This window comes from Cebidichthys violaceus, unplaced genomic scaffold (assembly GCF_023349555.1).
Source record: "Cebidichthys violaceus isolate CVI_PGR_0920_01 unplaced genomic scaffold, fCebVio1.0.p SCAF_16, whole genome shotgun sequence".
Taxonomy (NCBI): Eukaryota; Metazoa; Chordata; class Actinopteri; order Perciformes; family Stichaeidae; genus Cebidichthys; species Cebidichthys violaceus.
This window is the reverse complement of record NW_027176329.1, coordinates 3,745,735-3,770,460: the sequence shown is the minus strand read 5'-3', so window position 1 is coordinate 3,770,460 and position 24,726 is coordinate 3,745,735. Positions and strand designations below refer to the sequence as shown.

The 24,726-nt window shown below is 43.3% G+C and overlaps 1 protein-coding gene across 1 annotated transcript; it reads left to right on the top strand.

Annotated features, from left to right (window-relative positions):
- Positions 1-571: 571 nt before the first annotated feature.
- bag6l (BCL2 associated athanogene 6, like) lies at positions 572-24,014 on the top strand. Its single transcript, XM_068710779.1, has 24 exons — positions 572-888; positions 967-1,059; positions 1,142-1,259; positions 1,360-1,598; positions 1,699-1,770; positions 1,865-1,987; positions 4,846-5,030; positions 5,968-6,097; positions 7,902-8,105; positions 9,548-9,767; positions 10,045-10,107; positions 10,244-10,554; positions 11,027-11,105; positions 12,203-12,498; positions 13,109-13,382; positions 14,009-14,178; positions 15,092-15,145; positions 15,257-15,359; positions 16,111-16,235; positions 16,353-16,487; positions 17,432-17,623; positions 20,144-20,251; positions 20,512-20,658; positions 22,668-24,014. Exons 2-24 carry the CDS (start codon positions 997-999, stop codon positions 22,764-22,766), a joined length of 3,510 nt encoding a protein of 1,169 aa, XP_068566880.1. The 5' UTR covers positions 572-888; positions 967-996; the 3' UTR covers positions 22,767-24,014.
- The last annotated feature ends 712 nt before the right edge of the window (positions 24,015-24,726 follow it).

Here is a 24,726-nt window from a genome sequence, read left to right as displayed (position 1 = left end):
ATGCACGCGCGCACACACAGACACACACACACACACACACACACACACACGCGCGCGCGCGCGCACACGCACACAAACAGACACACACACACACACACACACACACACACACACACACGCACACGCGCACACAAACAAACAAACACACACACACACACACACACACACACAAATAAACAGACACACCTGTGTGTGAATAGAAAGTCTGAAGAATAGAATAGAAAATACAACCCCATTTTACAACATCGAATCCTACATTCTACCACTACAACAACCATTGGCTATCATAGTAGCTACTATACCACTACCACTAATAATAATAATAACAATTATAACAATTATAATCACAATTTTTTTTTCTTATCTAGATATATAGAATCATGTATTAAGGTGGAAGTAGAAATACTACGCACGTTGAACACTACGAACAGTTTTAAATGAACTATAAACTTATAGTTTATATAGAACTATAAAGTGACAGCTATCAGGCATGACACAGACGCGTCTCGCTACGTCATTGGGGTCCTTTGACGTTGCGTTCAGTGCCTTGTTTAATTTGGGAAAACTAAGCTAGTTAGCTAACGGATCAACCGGAATCCGGGTCACACTCAGACCAGGATTTTCCTTCAAATTGGAATTCCCCAGGTTGTAGTATACTATAGCAGACTATAAATGAAGAAAAGCAAGACCTCCACTGTACGTGGATAGCGATCTCCCAGGGGAGATCGGCTAGTTAGCACTGTTATCGTTCCGGTAACTGGGATTATTACCTAATGTTAGCTGGCTGGCTAAGCTAATAACGTCAACAAGGCACTGAAGCTGTCTGTAACTGGTGCTGTCTTATTATTTAACCACTTAAGTAGTTTGGTGGTGGATAAAGGTTGCTAGGTTGGTTCCTTTCCCCTTAATAGTTCAAATTAACGCTTGCTACCTAACGCTCAATTTGCGGTTCTGACTTTATTTCAGACATTCTGAAGTCTGTCGGAGTCTGGCGGTATGATAGAAGTCACTGTGAAGACTCTGGACTCCCAGAGCAGGAGCTACCAAGTCAGAGGCGAGGTAATGCTCTTACCCGGATTCAAACACACTTTACTGAGACTCCTCTTTTCCCTCCCGTTTCAATTGTGTGTTGTGTCACCAGCTGACAGTGAAGCAGTTCAAGGAACACATAGCTTCATCAGTGGAGATCCCAGTAGACAAGCAGAGGCTCATCTACCAGGGCAGAGTGCTGCAGGACGACAGAACGCTGACTGAATACAGTGAGTACACGAAACCTGCTCAATTAACATCTGTTTTAAGTTATTACTATATGTATTCATATATTACAGTATGAAGTCCATCTTTTTGTTTCTCCATCAGATGTAGATGGGAAGGTAATCCACCTGGTGGAGCGTGCCCCACCTCAGGCCACCATGTCTGGTTCCAGTGGTGCGGGTGTTTCTCCTGGGGGACCAGATGGGGGAAGCAGCAGCAGCAGCAGCAGCAGCAGCAGCCATGCCTCTACCTCTTCCCAGGGTGCACCACACGACCGTAACAGTTACGTGATGCTGGGGACCTTCAACCTGCCCGTCAACATCATGGACACTCAGCAGATCCAGGTGGGGATGACCCTGCTGCATGCAAACTGAAGCTTCAGGATCATTTGCTGGAGGGAAGAACGATTTTCATGCTTTGTGATAGCTGGAATTTGTTTTGTAGATGTCTGTTCAGCAGATGATGGCTGGAGTCGGTGAAGCTGGAAGGAACACCAGGGTCAGCACCAGCTCCGGGGTAAAGGCTCATCATTCACCAGTCATCATCTCATCAGTCTTTAAGTCCTTAGTCTCCCTCTTCCTGTACAGCTGACTGATGTCTGTGTGTACAGAGCAATGGCTCGGTGGACGTGCAGATCAACTTGGACCAGTCGGTGCAGAGTGAGCCCAGGATGAGGCTGCAGCTGGCGGAGAACCTGCTCAGAGACGCTCGCTCTCTGATCCACAGGCTGGAGGTACGGTGCACATGCTGCTTTTGTTGCCTTGGTTGTTATTTACAGGCTCATAGCATTGTCACCATGTTCAGAGTAATAAAGGCCCTGTCTACGCGTATACAGATATAGTTTTTAAAATGGATATTTTCCTCTACGTTTTAAAATACAATTCTGTTCACAAATTTGTTTTATAAAATATTACGGTCCACACTAGAACCATAGACTGTATATATGGAGGCGACGCAGTCATCGTGACATCATACATTGTTTTGTGGACTGCTGTTTTGAAGCCTTGATTTTGGCGATTTTGCCGTTGCCATCTTGGATTACAGCAGTCACCATGTTGTTGTTTTTGACAACCAATGAACAGAAGTTACCATATTTGGAATGCGGAGGAGTGACGTAGAGACGCCGTATACGGCTCTGGTAGCTGCATCGACCTGTCAATCACAGTGTAGCCCCGCCCTAAAGCATACCCTGCTTTATGGTCTGTTTGACTCTAAATGGACCATCATTTACTAAATGAACATCATGCTGTATTGAAGAAGACCTAAACTAGAGATTGAGACCATAAACTCGTGTTTACAATGTTTACTGAGGGAATAAATCAAGAGAGAAGTAGAGTCATTTTAGACTAGACTTCTACACAATTTGAATTTTTGATTGAAAGTTTTAAGACACTTCCGCGTTGGCTTCACTCGGCAGAACCGGAGGTTGCTGTCTGACTAGAATGCAAAAATAACTCAAAATGCTTGCTGGGCCAGTAGGTGTCAATAAAGGCTATGTCAACTGTCCCTCAAAGAGGACTCTGAGCATGCTCAGTAAGCTTATTTTCTGTTGGCAGTGTTAACAAATCGTAAACAATAGTTGTTGGGACTTCACCATGTGGATGGAACAAATGGAGTTGGGCCTACATTGGCCTACATGGTTCAACAGCCTGATATGGGTTAAAATCACATGTTCCCTTCCCCTTAAAGTCGACATTTGCTGGTTTTAAGGAAGAAAGTTCCCTTATTTTTCGTGGAATTCCCGCTGCCATACGGAGGAATTATCACAGCGCAGCTTCAAGCTCCGGATCATAAATTTAACAAAGAATCTCAGAGTAAGAGGCTTGTGTCTGGGCAGGGATAGGTCATAGTGTATTTATTACCTTGTTTTGTTTAAGTTTACAATAATGTTAACGGGACAATCTGCCTTGTTTTGAGTGTTTCTTTTATTTTTTCTTTATTGTTTAACTAACACACACACACACACACACACACACACACACACACACACACACACACACACATACATACATATAGGTTTTGCTAGTCATCTCAGGCACACATGGTATGTAAACGCGGTCTGTATCATGGCCCCGCCGCCAATTTGTAGTTTTGAGTAGTGACCACGTACGAGACTACATCCACCATTTTGGTAGTCCTATATATCTTCCACCATTTTTGTATTCGAAACTGCATCTGCTATTTTTCCGTGCAAAATGCTATTTTGTAGTCTCGCGTGGTGTGGACATGTACAAGACTACACCCACCATTTTGATAGTTTTCTTGCTCCCCCCCCCCCCCCCCCCCCCCCCCACACACACACACACACACACACACACACACACACACACACACACACACACACAAACACGCACACTCTCTTTCACCACAGATTGTTTGTTGATTTTAGAATGTAGGCTCGTAATTGTATAGTAGTTGTTAGTCAGAATCAGAACCGTTTATTGCCAAGTACGTTACACATACAAGGAATTTGACTTGGTGAACGGTGCAAAACAATGAACACAATGCAATATTCAAGACGTTGAATATTTAGAAAAACATTGAAATTTACAATAAAATATGGTAAACAAACGGATAACTACAATAATACTACAATAATAGGTTTAGATATTATTTGACTTGATCAATATTATTTGAACTTAATAAACTGTTATACTGTAAAGAGCAGCTGTCTGTGATTACTTTGTGCATGTGTAGTGTGATAATAGCTGATATGTGGTCTGTACTCAAATTCAAACCTTCACTGTTCACTCTGAATGTGGAATAGTACTTTGACTGTTGACATTGTGAGTGAACACTAATTATGAGACTTAGTTTATAGTTTGGTTATTGGTCCCTGTTCTCAGGATGGTGCCCTGTTATTATTAATAATTGTTAATAATCTTATTGATATTAATGATTTTATTGATAATAATATATAACAATAATTTAGTTTTTATACTTGCTGATAACCAAACACGCTCCTGCCAGATCCCAACACAGTTCCCACCATGCTTTGGGTGAAAAGGAAGTGTACTGTAACGTTTTGAGAAAAAGTCTAAATTTGACCAGAAAAGGGGTAATATTTTTAGAATAAAGTCATATAAGTTCAAGATGTTCACTGAAATAATTGTTCATAGTAAACACAGGCGAGTGCAGTCTGTCTTGTATCTGTCAAATGACGGGTGTGAATGACCTTAAAGTGGAAATGAAGCAATCAACCAAGTTGAGCTGGTTTACTAACTGGATTTCCACTTGATTGGCCCGGCTGAATTCAACAGATACAACAGTAAAAACAGAGAAAGATGGCGACTGAGGAGCCACTGGACAAAACGAGACAAAGGGGAGGACACTACCCCTGCATGTAAAAGTTAGTTTTGCGAGGTTAAAGCCAAAGCACTTCTTATTCTGAAGCCCATTATATTATTTGTTGACGTAACTTCCTGGTAGCTTATTAGCTAGCTAGCCAGCCACCTGCTCAACATTCAGAGGAGAATAAAGAACCTCATAGCTGTGGAGCTTACCTGCTCATCAGATACATAACTACATAACTTCTATGACCCAACAGTACAGACCAGTACTGAGTGCGCATTGTATTGTGATGTGTTGTAGGGAGTGTCCAGTGACAGCAGATCCCATTCACAGCCAGAGGTACCTCAGTCCTCTTCCTCCCCACCGCCATCTTCCTCCTCTATTAGAGGAGCTGTAGCATCACAACTCATGGACAGCAGCTCACCTCCTGCTCCATCATCCTCCACCTCCACCCAGACCGAGGGACCAGCCAGCACTGGGCCCAAGTAAGTCAGAGTTATGGACTGAATGGCTCCAGTAACAACTGATATAAACACCTAATCCATGGTATATGGATACATTCTGTTGATAGTGACAGCTGATCTCTAGGTCTTTGCACTTAAACATGGTATAGACCCCTTGTCTGTTGGTCAACATGACGACTTGTTTTTGTGGGTGGAGCGTAGTGGAGGCAGAATCATTCTCTAAATACGTTAGTTAATGCTAGCTATCAATGTGTTTTAGCCTCCAGCTAACAGCATGACGTAATCATGACATTGGCTGTAAAAGGGTTTGTAAAAATGCCTTCTTGTTGCGTTGATTGTGCCCGCATTGTGATTGGATCTCAATATGGAAATGACTAAGCCAGGTCTGGTGCAATCAGTGGAGGCAATGCCACGAGTGTGAATCACTCACTGCAGCGGAGGACCTGCTAGCGACTAGTGCTTGTACTTGAAGCTTCTGCCCGGGAGCTTGTGCAGGGAGCCGCGTTGAGAACTACGGTGGCCTTCAAATATTGTAAAAAAGGGGAACGGCTCTCGAAGAGGACCAGCTCACTGTGTAGATAAGAAGAGCTCATTCGAAACCCAACGATTTTTAGTTTCAGGTAATAATACACAAATACAAAACATAGCTATGTTAATGCTATGCTGATCATTTTAAGCCAGGTCTAACAACTATTATAAATTATTCAACTCTACTGGATCCAAAACATCTGCACATTGTTTGCTCACCAACAGCCTGTTCCAAAGATACTGCAGGCAGAAACACTGTGCCGACATTTTGCCCCTTTCACTGAAATCTGCTTCTACCATTCAGACCGCCAGGTTGCTATGGATCCAGACATCATTACATCATCTTTCTAATCGCATGTATGGCCGATCACCGGGATCATCGGCAGGGCCTTTGTAGCGCTGACTCCTCCTGTTCCCCGTTTGTCCTCAGTCACCCGAGTCCAGCAGACTTTGTGGAGGTTCTGTCGGAGGTCAGGAGGGTGGAGGAGAGGTTACGACCCTTCATAGAGAGGACCCACTCAATACTCGGGGCAGCCACCTCAGCAGACTACAACAACAATGTAAGGAGGGAGTGCGTGTGTGTGTGTGTGTGTGTGTGTGTGTGTGTGTGTGTGTGTGTGTGTGTGTGTGTGTGTGTGTGTGTGTGTGTGTGTGTGTGTGTGATAGCTGTATACAGTATGGATTGTGTGTGTGATAGCTGTGTACAGTATGGAGTGTGTGTGATAGCTGTGTACAGTATGGAGTGTGTGTGATAGCTGTATACAGTATGGATTGTGTGTGTGATAGCTGTATACAGTATGGATTGTGTGTGTGATAGCTGTGTACAGTATGGAGTGTGATAGCTGTATACAGTATGGAGTGTGTTTTTGCTGTTACATACATCAACATACTGTGAACAGCTCAGTGTCCATCAACAGCACACTGAATATTTTAGTGGTCTGCATACTGACTGTTGTGGTGGATGGACTTGGACTTGTAGCACCTTTCTAGTCACCATTCACACACACATTCATACACTGATGGCAGAGGCTGCTGTACAGGGTGCCAGCGGCCCTTAAGGGTCTAATCTAGAGCGCATTCACACACACACACACACACACACACACACACACACACACACACACACCGATGGAACAGCCTTCGAGAGCAATCTGGGTTATTGAATGATTTACAATGCAGGCGCAAAAGACAGTATTAATAAAGGTTTTTAATAAATGTGCAGATGTTTGTGAATTGAAACATACAATACAAAACACGCTGACAGTGGTAGCTGTGCTCCTTTATCAGTGTTTGGACGGTGCATAAGTGGGCAGATACAGACTACAAACCATCAGACTTCCAGCCGGTCCAGCTGTGCCCACGTCATCAGAAACTCAGGGTTCAGAATCACGTGTGTTCCTCGATTCTTCTCTCCTCACACCTTTTCCTTCATCTCTCCTCACACCTTCAGTGGGAGGGGCTAAGATGTGAGGAAAATAATGGACAGGTTTTAGATGGGCTACCTCAATCTTGTCTGTGTGGTCGTATGTTTAAAGTTACCTCCAACACACACACACACACACACACACACACACACACACACACACACACACACACACACACACAGTCATCGGGAGCTGTTTAAAACACAATGACTGTTTCACTCTAAAATAAGCTTTGTTTTTCCTTTGCATATGTTTAATAACCACCTACGGTATGATTGTCAGTGGAAGATAAGCACTGCATCGTCAAATCAAAGTTAACATTTACTGAACACATATCATTCTCCTTACTAATATTACATTGACACAGTGCTTTGTGTGTGACGTCTTTCTGGCCACATTGCCATGAAATCTGCGGTAGAATTCCTGTTAATTATTTAGATGAACTCTTGACCTTTTCTCTAGAGTTTTTATTCCGAAATGTTCATTTGTACCCATAAAATAACTATGATCTAAAAGGCAGACTGCCATGAAGTTTACAGAGTACATTCATGCTCACTTTCCTTTAATTTCACCCTGATGACAAACTTTATAAAAGCTGTAAGAATAGATAAAGTAATGGTAAACGGACTGTACTTGTATAGTACTACATGTCATCATTCACCCATTCACACCCATTCATACACTGATGACAGAGCTACCATGCAAGGTACCACCTGCCCATCAGGACTATCTAACATTACTACAGGTGCAATTTGGGGTCAAGTGACATTGACATGGACTAGTGGAGCCGGGGATCGAACCGCTGATCCTCTGGTTGAAGGACGACCCGCTCCTCCACTGAGCCTCAGTCACTAGTATGTTCTTTGTTCTGTTTCAGGTCAAACGTTTGGCCTGAAATCACCCAAAGCTGTTTAATAAAAGAGTCCGTCTGCTTCCACAGACCCAGGAAAGAGAGGAGGATCAGCGCGTTCTCAACCTGGTCGGAGATGCTCTGCGTCTCCTCGGCAACAGCTTAGTTGTCCTCGGTGACCTACGCTGTAACCTGGCGACCTCTCCTCCGCGTCACCTGTACGTGGCTCGTCCAATGGCCCACTACACCCACCCGGTCCTGCTCCAGGCTGGTTTGCCTCACATGCCCCTTCCAGTAGGTTCACAGCACTCTGACATTGTGTGTGGAGTCATTTCTGTCAGCTGTGGAGAAATGTGGTCGTGTTGAGAGATACAGCGATAACAGAAAAACATCATTTATTACATCTAGTATAATTGTGAGCAGGCTGTGGGTTTTCAGAGACATCTGTTCAGTGCCTCACACATACTAATACATTACATTACAGTCATTTAGCAGACGCTTTTACCCAAAGCGACTTACAATTGAGTATCTATACACCGTAGGCTACGGGAGCAATTTTGGGGTTAAGTGTCTTGCTCAAGGACACATTGACATGAGACTAGTGGAGCAGGAGCCGGGGATCGAACCTCTGACCCTCTGATTAAAGGACAGCCCTGCTCTCCACTTAGCCACGGTCACCAAACATGGTACTATTGAACCAGACAAAGTGATGCTGTTAGTGTTACCTACTGTGGCTCTGGGTTCATGGCTTCATGGTGCATTTCTTTGTACCTACTTTAAGTTCACTTTAATCACATTTGCTAAACTACTTACTAATAAAGAAGACAAAACATAATTATACACATACAGATCTGTAATACTTTCCATATTCAGTCACCAAACAGTCTTAAGAAGAAAACGTCCTCTTCAAACCCACTAATCCCGTTTTCACAAAAATTCTGACATTCACCAATGTTTTCTTATTTTGGATTTGTTCTTCGATAAGAACAGAATCTACTCAAGAGCACACACATTTGCACAAAATAGTTGGTTATTGCGTTTCCTTCAGTTCTACAGTTGCATAACATTGGATTCAAATTTCACTATTTTATTATAATCTTAAATAACTTGTTTTACACATACCTATTCATACTGGCTTTGTCTAATTTCAAACAACCTCTGAATACAGTTAGGAAGCAGAAGAAGCTAAACTACTTCTAATGGAGGAGGAGTTGATGAGTCTGCGCTGTACGACAGATGATGCTCCTGTATCTCTTGTTTGCTGTTGCTATTGAGAGCGCTTAATATGTCAATATCCATGACAGTCTAATAAGCTACAATGACAGTCATGGTAAATGGACTGCACTTGTATATCTCTTTTCTAGTGTAACAACCACTCAAAGCTTTAACACTACATGTCATCATTTCACCCATTCATACACTGATGACAGAGCTACCATGCAAGGTGCCACCTGCCCATCAGGACTACCTAACATAACTACAGGAGCAATTTGGGGTCAAGTGACATTGACATGGAAACATCGACATGGACTAGAGGAGCCGGGGATCAAATTGAGGGACGAGCCGCTCTACCTTCCGATCCACAGTTGTACATAAATATAGAAACGCACTGACCTGAATTCATATCAAACGATCACATAAATAATCAGAAACGGTTATACTCAAACTTTACATCGCGATGTCGTTTACATGAGTCTGTGCTGGACCGTGCACTAAACCATGTATTTCTCCTCTAGATAAACTTAGGGACCACAATGACCATGACGTCTAATGGGAGACAGACGGCTGAAGGACAACGCCAGCCGTCTCACGGCGCCGGCCAATCGGATCAGCAGGCGTCGGGCCAGATTCAGTCAAACGGGACCAGTCATCAACAAGGACAGGGAGGACCCCGAGTAATCCGGATCACCCACCAGACCATGGAGCCTGTAGTCATGATGCAGGTGAACGTCGACGGTACGTGTGTCATGTCGTCACAGAACCTGACTATAAATGTACTGACAGACAGCATCCCATGTATTTCAATGGGAATTATGGATGACAAGGACTGATGGAGCGTGAGGAGTGCATGAAAGTACAGACAGACAAGTGAAACCAGGAATTGAGCACATCTGCATGAGCAGATAATGATTAATGTGGAATGAATATGGAAATATATAAATAATAAAGTTATGTTTGTGTTAAAAAAATGATAGGACATAAGTCTATACAGAGCTCTTCTTGTGTGGAACAGGTGAGTCAGCTGCTGGGTCTCAGGTTCCAGGACAGCCAAATACCGCAGGTACTGGACAGCCTGGTGAGTTGTTGCTATGGTAATAGCTGCCTCCTCCTTCCAGTTGCAGTGATTCATCTTTTGGACACTTTGGGTCAGAAGAAATGTAAGTGGACACATTCAAAGGTCTGTTTTTCAGGACAAACGTCTTTGTTTCCAGGACTGCCCCAGGTCCACTTGCCAGGCCTGCCCCCTGAGTTCATGCAGGCCATCGTGCACCAGATCTCCCACCAAGCTGCCGCCATGGCCACCGCAGTCTCAGCCGGCCACCCGGCTCAGATGCAGTCTGTCCCTAGCTCAGCTGCCAACGTGGGGGGAGCCGCTTCCCCACAGCCCCCCCACCCTGCTCAGGCGAGGGTGGTCATCACCAGACCATCCTTCTCCCCCCACATCCCTCAGCCTGTGGGACCCCGAGGAACCACCATCAACCTGAGGGCCACAGTACCCACAGCTGGTCAGCAGCCAGAACAGGTAACGCCAACACCGAGTGAAAAGAGACTGAGCTACAGCAACTAAAGACTTTCATTATCCATTCATCCGAACGTTTTTTTTCTTGATGAAGAGATCAATTGTTTGGTTGATAGAACATAAGAAAAACAGTTTTAAAAGCCCATCAAAATTTCCCAAAAGTCCAAAAATATGAAATTGACTATCATGGTAAGATGTTTAAGATGAGCTTTTAATCATCTTCACAAAGTCTAAATGAGAGTTCTGTAGGCCTAAAAAAAACAGGAAAACATTTGGAAAGTTTAAACAAGATTCTATATTATTTTTTTTACTTTAAAAATGAATTAGAAGATTCAACTTGCATCTATCTGCCAATTCATTTTCTATCGATCTCTAGCTATGTCCTATGAGTATTGAATAATCCAGATGAATTACTGTTGTGCAGTGAGCGTGAAGCTGCTTGTTAAGCTCCGCCTCCCTCACCCTCTGTGAGCAGGGTCCCCCGCTGGCTCCCTCCTCCCTCACCCAGATGATCAGTGGTCTGGTGGGACAGCTCCTGATGCCGGGGCGGACAGGTCAGTGTCAAATCTTTCATCTAGATATCTTTACAATAGTAGCTGGATATGCCACTTCTTTTCATTACTTTCTTGATATTACCACTATTTATCGGTGTGGTAGGTGTGCGTATGTGTGGATGTTGTGGTGCTTTCACACCTGTAGTTCGGTTATTTTGGTCCAGACCAAGAGGGGAAAAAAAATAATACATTGTTGCGTTTTAGTTCCTGTTCCTACTAACATTTTACAAATGAACCAAGAGGAGTAACATAAAGTTATACAGACTGACAGCGAACGCCTGCATGAGGCCTATCACTGTATCTACTGTTCATTGGAGAACAGCTTCTGACCTTAATCTGTGAAAACACCTGCGCTGACGTCTTCTACATGGCCGTATACAGATCAATAAGATCACTTCCTGAACAGATCTCTCCATCAAGTGGATTTATTTGTAGTTTAGCTTTTGAAATCATGCTAAAAATCACACAGCTGCTATCATAAATACCTGTGGTTGGTCCTTTGGCTTTCACAAAGCTCACCAGAGTCGGCTTAGAATCGGACCGAGACCTACCGTTTCAAGAAATCTCGTTTCGGTTGCTTCACACCGGCCAAAACAAACTTTACTAACAAGGCAAAAGGACCTGATGTGTTTTTAACCAGAGCAAAGAGGCTCGCGTTGAAGCACTCTGAATGTACCGTTTCAGGAGCTTCACAGTCAGAGTAGCTAACAACATAACAGCTCGAGTTAAGTAGTCCATCGCTGTCACATTGAGTCGTTATTGTTGTCCGGGGGCGCTGGAGCTGGTCGTCCTTTAACCACAAGGTTGGTGGTTAGATACTGAGACTCCCACCAGCAGCCTGCTACCCCGAAAATGCTGGATGGGTGAAATGCAGAGGTGAAAGTTCATTATCGTCTTGTATATGATGATTGAGATCAAGTTAAAGACTGTTACGTTAAACTGTAGTTGTAAGTATGTAAGTGCAACATTGATTTTGGAATGTCACTACATTGATCCCACTCATGTATCTTGGCCCCATTTTATAGAGACAAAAACAAATCTCAGGGATCTGTATCACGATTGTTCGTTTATGTTGTTCTTGGTTAACCCTCCTCCAGGTGATCCCATGTCCACGTCCTCTTTGTCCAGCTCTCAGTCCTCCTCCTTGTCTGACTCCTCCACCACGTCTCCCCCTCCTCCCTCTGCCAACACCTCTGGACAGACATCCACCCACACCACCAATACTACCTCCATAGGTCTGCCAGCAGAGGGCAGTCACGAGGGAAGTCTGGCCCAGCTGCTGGGCTCTCTGCTGGGCGGAGCAGGAGGTCCCGGCTCTGGAGCGGCTCCCTCCATCACTGTGACACTGCCGGGGGTGCCGGCCTTCTTCCAGGGCATGTCAGACTTCACACAGGTGAGTCCACTTAGTGCTCCAGAAAACCAAATACATGGCGGCATGCGTACTTTCTCCTGGTTCCCCTGTCACGAGGGACAGAACATGTTACTCTGGTTGATTGATTCATCGTAACATGAATAATGATGTAAAAGCAGAATATTGCCAAAGGAGATTATAGCAACGACCAAAAAAGGTGAAGGCTGTAGCTTTCATGGCATTATACGCTCACAATACATAACATTTAAGAAATGTGGTAAGCAGACAACATGTAAATGTTACACTTACACAGATTAACAAGCTGTCAAAGCAATATTTATTATGTATCTACTCATAATAATTCATCCACATAGTCAATGAGAATGACATATAGGATATGTGTTGCCACTGAAATGAATGAACTACCTTAACAGGACAGACTGGGATTGAGGATCAGCAATTGTTAAGATGATCAGTTGAGTATCTTTTGATTCATGAAAGGGGATCAAACAGACAAACTGACGATGATGAACTCCACAACATTGATGTCCCAGTGAAAAGCATTGTGGTTACTATCAACATCAAATATCCGTATGTGCAGAAAAAGACTTGATGTGAACATGAACCTGCTAACATTATTTTCTCTGCCCAGCCAACTGCGAGTGGAGCCGGTGCCCCAGTCCCCCCTCAGACCAGTGGTCCCGCCCCGGCTCAGGCCGCCGGCGGCGGTGGCGGCGGCGGCGGCGGCGGTTCGGGTGGAGACTCTCTGAGCCCGGAGCTGTTCACCGGCATCGTGCAGGGAGTGCTGTCCACCATGATGAGCTCTCTGGGGGCCCAGCAGGGCCACGGAGAGAGCATCGCCCAGTTCATCCAAAGACTGTCCCAGACCAGCAACCTTTTCACTCCTGGCTCTGGAGACGCTGTGGGTGAGTCGTACATCGGCAGAAAGCAGCAGAAAGTCCACACTCGCCTCATACTCACTGTTTTACGTTTCAGCCAGTGCGCTGGGATTGTTGTGGCGAAAATGAAGAGAAGAGACGGAGTTCTTGGAGTAGCAGCCAGCGGGAAGTGTTTTAATGAGCGCAAGGCAACATTCAACAAAATCCAACGTATCGGTTATTACAGCTTACCCTTATAGTCTAATTCACCCCCCTTAAGTCACTTTCCACCAATCAGATCAGTCGGCCGAATCACATAAACAAATCATTCCTGGAATCCCTTGCCTAATACCTAGTTTGGTGAAGTTCTTTCGAGACCATTATACCAAAATATGTTGACAGGACGTTCTGTTCGTTAGCCGGGAAATATTTGGGAGTTCCCGGACGCCACGACCTACCACTCTCAGGCCGCTGGCACGCATACTTTCTAAGAAACATTTGTTTATTCAACTGGATTGAGATATCAGAATCACGCCGTGGCTTTAGTTTAATTCTAAGTTATATGATGATTTTCTTCTACAGGATCAGGCCAAAACATTGAACACATCCCATCCTAATAGTAATCCCAGCATTTCTCATGATCGTTATTGATAAACCAGCTCTCCTCCCGGCAGGGTTCTTTGGTGACCTGCTGTCCCTGGTGTGTCAGAGCTTCTCCATGGTGGACATGGTGCTGCTGCTTCATGGGAACGCCCAGCCTCTGAGTCGCATCCAGCCGCAGCTCACCGACTTCTTCACTGAACACTACCTTCGGGGCAGAGAGCCCACTGACGCTAACATAGCTGTAAGTGCCGTACAGAGAATCCCTCGCACTTTGTCCGCACACTACTTCTTCTGTCACTTCATTGTTCATCATATTATGTAACATTGGTCAGGCACAAGAAAGAATGCGTACATTCCGTCCAGTAGGGATGTCCCGATGTGATCGCAAAGATCAGGTAGGGCTGAACTGTTTCAAAAAAAGAGATCTAATTGTAACCATTTTGGCGGATTTTGCGATATTAGAGGAAATTATCATTTTTACGGTCTCGTTCTCATTTCCATTGCAAAACACATTCAAATGATAATGGTGTCATTTGATGTTTCTCCGTCTGTAGAAGATGATGTGTAAGCAGCACAACTATGTTTCATTTGAAATGGTATCTTGACAACATTTCGCCTTTTAACGAAAAAACGCGATTAGAAAATTGCAGAATGCCATCTTGGGATTTTGATTACATTTTCATGCATTGTTCAGCCTTAGTATCATCCCACACAGCGGCACACTCCGGATCTCAGGCACACACAAGCTTCTCCACCGCGACACGGTGACGATCCACACAGAAATATACACTAAACACCACCGGTGTCACTGGCTGGGAATAAAACCTGTGTTTTCCATGTCAATGTGTTCTGTATCGTTTCATCCTGTTCTGCTTTTACATCTTTTGAATGTGTGTTAGCATGTAAGACGTGTTTCTATTCACGGTCCTTGCCTGAGGTTTGCACCGTGTAGCCGTTTCATCCAGAAAAACAGAAGTATCGGATCAGGACTCTGGATCTGCATACACTACATATTCAATGACTCGATCGGGATTGGGATATGGGGCAAAAAAAAACTCGATCGGGACATTCCTAGTTGACGGTGTTGAGTGCTGTTAGGATCTGTTGATGTGTGTTGCACATGTAAAGACTTTCACACATTGTCCTCTCTGCAGACAGCAGCTGAGGAGCTCATTAACGGACTGGAGGAGTACATATCTGAGAGCTTTGTAAGGACTACACTCACAGACCTCATGCAGACCTCTACAGTCCATCTCATGCACTGTGCTGTGTGGCAGGTACGTAGTGATGGTGTGTGTGTTTGTGTGTGTTGTGTCTAGGCCACAGTGTCGGTGCGAGACGGCGTGGACATCGTTCAGACCAACCTGTCTTTCCTCAGACAGCAGTTCACGCAGATGGCCTCACATATCCTGCACCACAATGGTAAGTCAGTCATCATCCTTTGCCTCTCTGACTCAGGTTAACGTGTTTAATATTCCACTTTCTCTAAGACTGAGCAGTTGTCAGTTACCTAGAATACGGCTGGAAGACATAAGAGTCCAGAGGTGACAGATCCTCAGGGTAGGAAATCAGGAAAGAGTGAGCTTTTCAGAGCCCTTCAGCACCGCTCTGAACTCATGAAATGACTCTGATCTGTGCTGAGATTAAGGGGAGGAGTCCCACCTCTCTTATTTTAGGAGCTGCAGGAGGGGATGTTCATTGTTGACTGTGAGCTATTACTTTCACATAATGCACAGATGAATTCATTTCCCCAACACTCAGCTCACCAAGTTTAAAACGGTATTTAAAATGATTGTTTCATCCATGTAAGTGGTATCCCTTTGCCTACGGCTGATGGTTTAATCAATATATACATGAGAATATTAAAGTAGGTCATTTGAGCTGCATGAAAGGACTTTTGAGTCATGTGCATTATCTGAGGAGCAAAGTTTGATTACTGCAGAAATTGCTTGTGTCAGAGCAGCTTCTACAGAGACAGCATGTTCTCTGTAAAATGATTACGTTGTTCTCAAAACGTATCTTGTAATGAGATCGTTGACATTAAGGGCTCCATATTGTCTCTCCTCCTCTAGATATGTTTGTGCCTGAACGCCGCCTCCTGCAGCTCCTAACATGTTAGGATGTCTTTGATGAGAAGATGAGGAGGTGTGAGTGGTTTTCTGTCTTCATGCAGATCACACGTTTGGCCCCCGTCTGCTGCTGCTGTGCACCCAGGGCCTGTTTGAGTGTCTGGCCCTGAACCTGTACTGCCTCGGAGGAGAGCAGAGATCTCTGACTGCCGTCATCAACCACCGCATTGTTAGTACTCATCATGTATGACCGCAGCATTCTGGGATACGAGTCACAGCTTGATGTTACTGCATGTTTCTGTGTGTGTGTGTGTGTGTGTGTGTGTGTGTGTGTGTGTTTGTGTAGAGGAGGATGTCTGCAGAAGTCAATCCCAGTCTGGTCAACTGGCTGACCAGTATGATGTCTATGAGGCTGCATGTCATTCTGGAACACAACCCGATTACTGAGGACCAGATCCAGCACTACATCATCTATACACAGGTAATCAATAGTCATTAGTGAGCCAACCCACTGCACTGCAGAAGAAGGATGAGGAACAGGATATATCGGGCTTTGAATACACAAGTGATACGTATTAGTAGGACGGATGGAACAGTGCTGGTGTGGCTCTGCACATGAGACTTGTTGAAACCTTTAGAATCTCACCAGACTTACCCTTTAAGACGGTTTCTGCTGGAGGAATTGTCTGCATTAACTGATTACATTTCAGTCAAAAGATAAAACGCAGACTGCTGTTAAGGAGCCTTTCACACATACAGACTCTAAAGCTGGGACAACGACAGGCTGTCCATTAGGTTCATAGTGGATCAATCAGTACATTATTCAGCCGTTCTTTTTTTAAGTTGAGTCTAACAGACTAATTGCTTCCACATTACTTTCACTCTTGCATGCAGCTTTTTATGTTGCTGTATCTGTGCTGATGATTTTAGTCATTCAGATTGTGGAAGTGCTAAAGTTTGGAGTAGGACCAGGATTTAGATCTAGTATTTTCAACATGAGAACCATCTATTCATCACTTTCTGCAGGAGAGATGCTTGATTTATGGTGTGTAGGAGTGACTGACGATTTTAGTTTTTAGGGTCTGTAATAATAAAATATTGGAAATAATGAACCACTTTATTTTACTGGGAACAACCAGTGTCCAAGTTCTTAGATGCAAAAAAAAAAATCCTTGAATCAAAAGAATAATGAGAGATGAAAAATCATTAATACAAATGAACACACACAAAATTATTATTGCCTTGGCCAAGACCATGCAGCCCAACATTGTACCCTTTAAAAGTGTGACGAACTTTTCTCTGTTACATTCACCAACTCTGACCACATCCGGTACAGTCTGAGTCAACAGTTTGTGTATCTGCTGCAGTACTAATATAAACATGTAATAGGAATGAATGGGTCAATGTGATCAACCCCTCTGTCAGATGGAAGAGAGTTTGTCTCCGGCTCCAGCCACCACAGCAGAGGAGGCCATGGCTTCGTCAGGCGACAGTGGAGAGAGGGGAGCGTCTCCCGGAGAAAACACGGCCTTATCAGGGGACACTCCTGCTGGGGCCCCGACAGGACGGGAGGGGGCGGCCCCTGAGGTGGAGCCATGGGCAGCAGCTGTTCCACCTGTAAGGAATGAGGGTTTTCCCAGGATTATATGGATATCAAAGTTTAATGCCTATTGCCGAACATGGCTATCAAGCAGCACAAATCTAGGTTTTCAAACTGGCATTCACAAAAAATACCTGTTTATCCGATCCAACCTGGTAATATACGACGCTAACCTGACCCCTACCTGTAAACAAACAGATTCAACGCCGTCATAGCCGTCAGCTTCGTCTCAGATAAGGAGCGCCCAAAGTAAACACTGTCAGCTCTGATGGTTGCCGTAGTTAGTGCTGTTAGCAACGTTGGCTACGAGTCGCCGGCTCAGTCATCGCCATGTTGAGAGGCATCCGAGTCCTTGCCAGACGAGTTCACACAACGCTAATTAGGCCTATCGGCACAAGGCAATGCTCAGTGTATTTCACACCAGCCGCTGGTGTCCCACACTGCTGCTAGATACAGTCTATAGTGCTAGATACAGTCTATAGTGCTAGATACAGTCTATAGTGCTAGACACAGTCTATGCTGCTAGATACAGTCTATAGTGCTAGATACAGTCTATAGTGCTAGATACAGTCTATGCTGCTAGAGACAGTCTATAGTGCTAGATACAGTCTATGCTGCTAGATATAGTCTATGCTGCTAGATGCAGTCTATAGTGCTAGATACAGCCTATAGTGCTAGATACAGTCTATGCTGCTAGATACAGTCTATAGTGCTAGATACAGTCTATAGTGCTAGATACAGTCTATGGTGTTAGATACAGTCTATGGTGTTAGATACAGTCTATAGTGCTAGATACAGTCTATGCTGCTAGATATAGTCTATGCTGCTAGATACAGTCTATAGTGCTAGATACAGTCTATGCTGCTAGATATAGTCTATGCTGCTAGATACAGTCTATAGTGCTAGATACAGTCTATAGTGTTAGATACAGTCTATCGTGCTAGATACAGTCTATAGTGCTAGATATAGTCTATGCTGCTAAAGACAGTCTATAGTGCTAGATACAGTCTATAGTGCTAGATACAGTCTATGCTGCTAGAGACAGTCTATACTGCTAGATACAGTCTATCGTGCTAGATACAGTCTATGCTGCTAGATACAGTCTATGCTGCTAGATACAGTCTATAGTGCTAGATACAGTCTATAGTGCTAGATACAGTCTATGGTGTTAGATACAGTCTATGGTGTTAGATACAGTCTATAGTGCTAGACACAGTCTATGCTGCTAGATACAGTCTATAGTGCTAGATACAGTCTATAGTGCTAGATATAGTCTATGCTGCTAGAGACAGTCTATAGTGCTAGATACAGTCTATAGTGCTAGATACAGTCTATGCTGCTAGAGACAGTCTATAGTGCTAGACACAGTCTATGCTGCTAGATACAGTCTATAGTGCTAGATACAGTCTATAGTGCTAGATACAGTCTATCGTGCTAGATACAGTCTATAGTGCTAGATATAGTCTATGCTGCTAGAGACAGTCTATAGTGCTAGATACAGTCTATAGTGCTAGATACAGTCTATGCTGCTAGAGACAGTCTATAGTGCTAGATACAGTCTATCGTGCTAGATACAGTCTATGCTGCTAGATATAGTCTATGGTGTTAGATACAGTCTATAGTGCTAGATACAGTCTATGCTGCTAGATATAGTCTATGCTGCTAGATACAGTCTATAGTGCTAGATACAGTCTATAGTGTTAGATACAGTCTATGCTGCTAGAGACAGTCTATAGTGCTAGATACAGTCTATAGTGTTAGATACAGTCTATCGTGCTAGATACAGTCTATAGTGCTAGATATAGTCTATGCTGCTAGAGACAGTCTATAGTGCTAGATACAGTCTATAATGCTAGATACAGTCTATGCTGCTAGATAGTCTATAGTGCTAGATACGGTCTATGGTGCTAGATACAGTCTATGGTGTTAGATACAGTCTATGGTGTTAGATACAGTCTATGGTGTTAGATACAGTCTATAGTGCTAGATACAGTCTATGCTGCTAGATATAGTCTATGCTGCTAGATACAGTCTATGCTGCTAGATACAGTTTATAGTGCTAGATACAGTCTATGGTGTTAGATACAGTCTATGGTGTTAGATACAGTCTATGGTGCTAGATACAGTCTATGGTGCTAGATACAGTCTATAGTGCTAGATACAGTCTATGGTGCTAGATACAGTCTATGGTGTTAGATACAGTCTATGGTGTTAGATACAGTCTATAGTGCTAGATACAGTCTATGGTGTTAGATACAGTCTATAGTGCTAGTGCATAAAAAAGTTTTTGAAGTTGATGCTCCAGATAAAAACAGCGCTCGTGGGGATGGGGGGATGTAGTGAGCAAAACCTCATGTGTCAACAGTGACTGTGTATGTACTCTCACTGCCAGGTGTCTTTTTATATCGTATGTAAAGCACTTTGATGTTTAAAGCGCTATAGAAATAAACATATTGCTATGTAGCACATCAGTTTCATAAATTAGCGTGATCGTCCGCTCGTTGGATTATGACTATGTATAATAATGTGTTTGTCAGGAATGGGTTCCCATCATCAGACATGACATGCTGTCTCAGAGGAAGATCAAAACTCAGCCGCCGCTGTCCGACGCCTACCTGCACGGTATGCCCGCCAAGAGGAGGAAGGTGAGCCGTGCTCTGTGGTCTGAGAGAAACTGTCCAAATGTTTGAGCTCTGTCCAAACTGAAGAAATGAGGGGACTTGTTGACAATAGCTTGCTTGCTAATACGATAGAACAGAGTTGTTGGAAGACAGAGCCAGGCTAACCATTTCCTATTGCTTCCAGTCTTTATTTAGAAGCTAGGCTAAATACGTCCTGAAGATATCTCTGTCCTGGACAAGCAGAGATGTCATAATGTTCCTATAAGTCTAGTTTCTGTCCTTAGACAACCCAGTGTGAAGGGCCACACCTGTCCCTGTCGGACGCAGTGAGTCGAGCTGCTCGTGCTGCAGGAGCCCAGCCTGTCACTGACCCACACAGCCTGCAGGGGGAGCTGGAGAGGCCAGAGTTGCAGGAAGCATATGCCAAACAGGTAATGTCCCGAAATGAATTCATGCCAGCATTGTTGTTAGTCATCTTAACCTACATAGTCCATTGTCATCTAGCTTAAATCTCAGGATAAGGATTGATGGATGGTCTTGGGTGAAGTTCTGCTGATTATTTTGAAATGAAGGCACCAAGAGTGGAGAATGGAAACCAGTAGGACTCATGTGATTGGCTGGCATGGCACTGTGGCTGCACATCGCTTTTCTAAAAAACACTGGATCCTGAATATGAAAATTAAAAAAGGGCCCAAACAATAGAAAAGACTATATATAAGACTAGAATTTTTTAAACTGTCTCATAAGTCATTATAATGACAGGGGCAGTGTACACAGTAATAGAGAGTGCTGCTCCGCCTGTGAAAAGTCTCTTAAGTGAGAAAATAATCCTGATGATGTCATAATGATGTCATCTCAGCTTGGGTTTGTAGACTACACATTACTAACAGAACACCTGTGTTGCAAACTAGAAATGTGGAGTTTGAAAGACTTGGGTGTTTACCGGGCATTATGGGAAATGCATGTTTAAGTGTATTTGGACTTGACACCAGACATTATGGCCGTAAGAAGCCACAGCTGTGAAACCTCTCTCCAGAGCTATATGCAACTGAAACTCTGGGGCCGAAAGTGGAGCAACATCCTCACCACGCCATCAACACACCTCCACCTGAGAAATAAACAGAAGCCTAGAACAAGAAGTTCTCAGAGGCAGATTCTCTGTGGTTGAACAAGAAATGGAAAGAAACAAATAATGTGATTAATTAATACATCTATGTATGCAGTCTTTACTTATGTAATTATATTCCTTACATTTTAGTACCTGAATGCCAAATCTGCATCATACGTCACAATTTAATGCTGTTTTCTGCTTCCATGGTACAATTCAACAACTTATAATGGGGCCTGTAAGGATGAGAGTGATCATTTGTATCTGGAAATTACTTGTATAGAGTGACTTCACCTGGAAAACACTTGGCCCTTCAGCAGTACAGAACTGGAGGATTGGTCCCTTTGACAGCTTTGAAGAACAGGAACATAAAGCCCATGTAACCTTCATGTATGAAGAACAGGAACATAAAGCCCATGTAACCTTCATGTATGAAGAACAGAAACATAAAGCCCATGTAACCTTCATGTATGAAGAACAGAAACATAAAGCCCATGTAACCTTCATGTATGAAGAACAGGAACATAAAGCCCATGTAACCTTCATGTATGAAGAACAGAAACATAAAGCCCATGTAACCTTCATGTATGAAGAACAGAAACATAAAGCCCATGTAACCTTCATGTATGAAGAACAGAAACATAAAGCCCATGTAACCTTCATGTATGAAGAACAGAAACATAAAACCCATGTAACCTTCATGTATGAAGAACAGGAACATAAAACCCATGTAACCTTCATGTATGAAGAACAGAAACATAAAGCCCATGTAACCTTCATGTATGAAGAACAGGAACATAAAACCCATGTAACCTTCATGTATGAAGAACAGAAACATAAAGCCCATGTAACCTTCATGTTTGAAGAACAGGAACATAAAGCCCATGTAACCTTCATGTATGAAGAACAGAAACATAAAGCCCATGTAATCTTCATGTATGAAGAACAGAAACATAAAGCCCATGTAACCTTCATGTTTGAAGAACAGGAAACATGAAACCCATGTAACCTTCATGTATGAAGAACAGAAACATAAAGCCCATGTAACCTTCATGTATGAAGAACAGAAACATAAAGCCCATGTAACCTTCATGTATGAAGAACAGAAACATAAAGCCCATGTAACCTTCATGTATGAAGAACAGAAACATAAAGCCCATGTAACCTTCATGTTTGACGAACAGAAACATAAAGCCCATGTAACCTTCATGTATGACGAACAGAAACATAAAACCCATGTAACCTTCATGTATGAAGAACAGGAAACAGGAGTTTTCTTATGAAGGCCGTTCTCTCACTGACCTGCTGTCTCTCTGTCTGTCCTCCTGCCAGGTGAAGAGTGACATCAGAGAGCGAGTGAGAGACAATCCAAACTACAACACCCAGCGATTCCCCAACACACACCAAGCTTTCTCTATAGAGGACTCGTAATCTTCCTCCGCCTTGTGCTACCAGCGGGTCCAGAACAGGATCTCTACACACTAGCTGCAGCATGTAAACTCTGGCTCATGTAGTGTGGTTTCATCCCGTTGTGAACTCGGCCTGAAAGGACCACAGCTGCTGACTTCAGTGAGCCTGCTGTGGTTGGTTAGGGTGGAGAGACCTGCCGCCTGTGGACCTTCCATAGCACCCGGCTGAAAGAACTGTGAGCTGAGTCATCTCATTCCCTCTGAGAGCACAAAGATGGAATCAGTTAGTGTCGGGATACCTCACACTGAATAATAAAGTAATAATGTTACATAGAAAAAAGTCATAATATTAGCAGAGTATTGTTGTAAAATTGTGAAGGACAAAGTGGTAAATTATGAGATAAGCTTGAAATTTTACTTCAATACAATATTTCAAGAACAATTTAAATATTATGAGAAAATACTAATTATCCCTCGTAGTAAATGGTGACATTGTCTCAACACAAGTCATCTGCAAGAACAAATAGTAGCTGTTCCATATGTTTATGGAATGAATTAAATGTGATGTTCTTCTAAAATATCATGACTTTATTCTCATATGGCTTAATGCTCAAGATGGCTTTTTTCTCCATATATTATGGCTTCGATTTCTCCCCAGCAGCGGTCCTGATGCTGCTGAGTGCTTCTGTCACGGTCTACACATGTAGTTGCATTATATATCTGTACAAGGAAAAACTGTAAATGATTGCAAATTGTACATAGTAAATGGTAAGTGACGTCATAGAGCTCTGTCAGGGTCAGTCTGGTAAGTAGTGTTGCTCACATCGTGCTTTTCAGTAAATGATGACTTTTGGACTGAAGACTGAGACCGTTGGGGTCCACAGAGGAGGCTCGCTGTCTGTGTGTTTGTGGGGGGGGGGGGGGACTATTGCACACAATGTATTTGTTATTAATAATAATTAGAATATCAACGTTCATTGCATTCCTAGTTAGAGGCTAATGTTGATTTGTTTTTTACACTGTGGATCCATAACAGTCTTCATCAGTTTATCGGCCAGAGCATGGGGAAAAAAAATCCAAAACGCAACAACAGCAGCAGCTCTTCCTTTTCAGCGTTATTTAGGCGACAGTAGCCTGATAATATCTCAACAGGACACGTCAGTGATGTGTTCATGATCTGCCAGTGAGCTGCAGTCAGTAGACGTTTGTCAAACTCCAGGCTTGCTTTGTGCTCGTTAACATCACTGAAATAAATTGACTTCTGAATAAATGTTTCAGAATTGCTTTATTAACAAGGAATCTCAGGTTTAGAGTTACACTTGACAGTGTTTCATACGAGGGGCTGCAGAGACGAATCTATGGGGTCATGAGATGGATAAGACATTTTTATTAACATTACTGATGCAAATAAACAAATTATACTCTCAAAACGAACAAAACACAAACGGAACATTTAGAGATACTCATGGTAAAAGATGCCAGAAAACACAGCAGTGAGCTGTCGGCTACAAGCCACATTTCAGAAAGACAAGAACACCAAATCTAATTGCTTCTAAATGTGAATATTCACATTAACTTGGTCCAAATGGTGGAAACTTGCATGACCAAAAAAAAAAAATCAGCCTTAGTGTACTGTAATCTGATAAATGTATTCAAGTCCAAGCACAACGTTTAAAGCCATAAAGAATATCCATAATAGGCCTACAGTTGTCAAATAAGCTGGTGTTATTCACTCTGCTGTGCTTTTATTCATCAAGTAGGTCTGCTTGATGTGTGAGTGAGAACAGAAGGACATGCAGGCTTGAGGGAGCCCCAAATGTCTATCTGGTCTGTGCTGCCATATCCTCCTCTGGACCACACACAGAAAATGATAAACAACATAAAAAAAAACATGTATTGCTAGTCATAACTTTATTTTATTCATACAACCAGATCACACCGAGGTTACTGCAGCAGTACATGAGGAAATGAAGCAGCGTAGA

Excerpts from the sequence above, each read along its gene's own strand:
- bag6l (XM_068710779.1), top strand. The coding sequence starts at position 997 with ATGATAGAAGTCACTGTGAAGACTCTGGACTCCCAGAGCAGGAGCTAC. Across the intron at positions 6,098-7,901 it reads CAGCAGACTACAACAACAAT|ACCCAGGAAAGAGAGGAGGA; the intron begins GTAAGGAGGGAG and ends CTGCTTCCACAG. Across the intron at positions 16,236-16,352 it reads CCGTCATCAACCACCGCATT|AGGAGGATGTCTGCAGAAGT; the intron begins GTTAGTACTCAT and ends GTGTTTGTGTAG.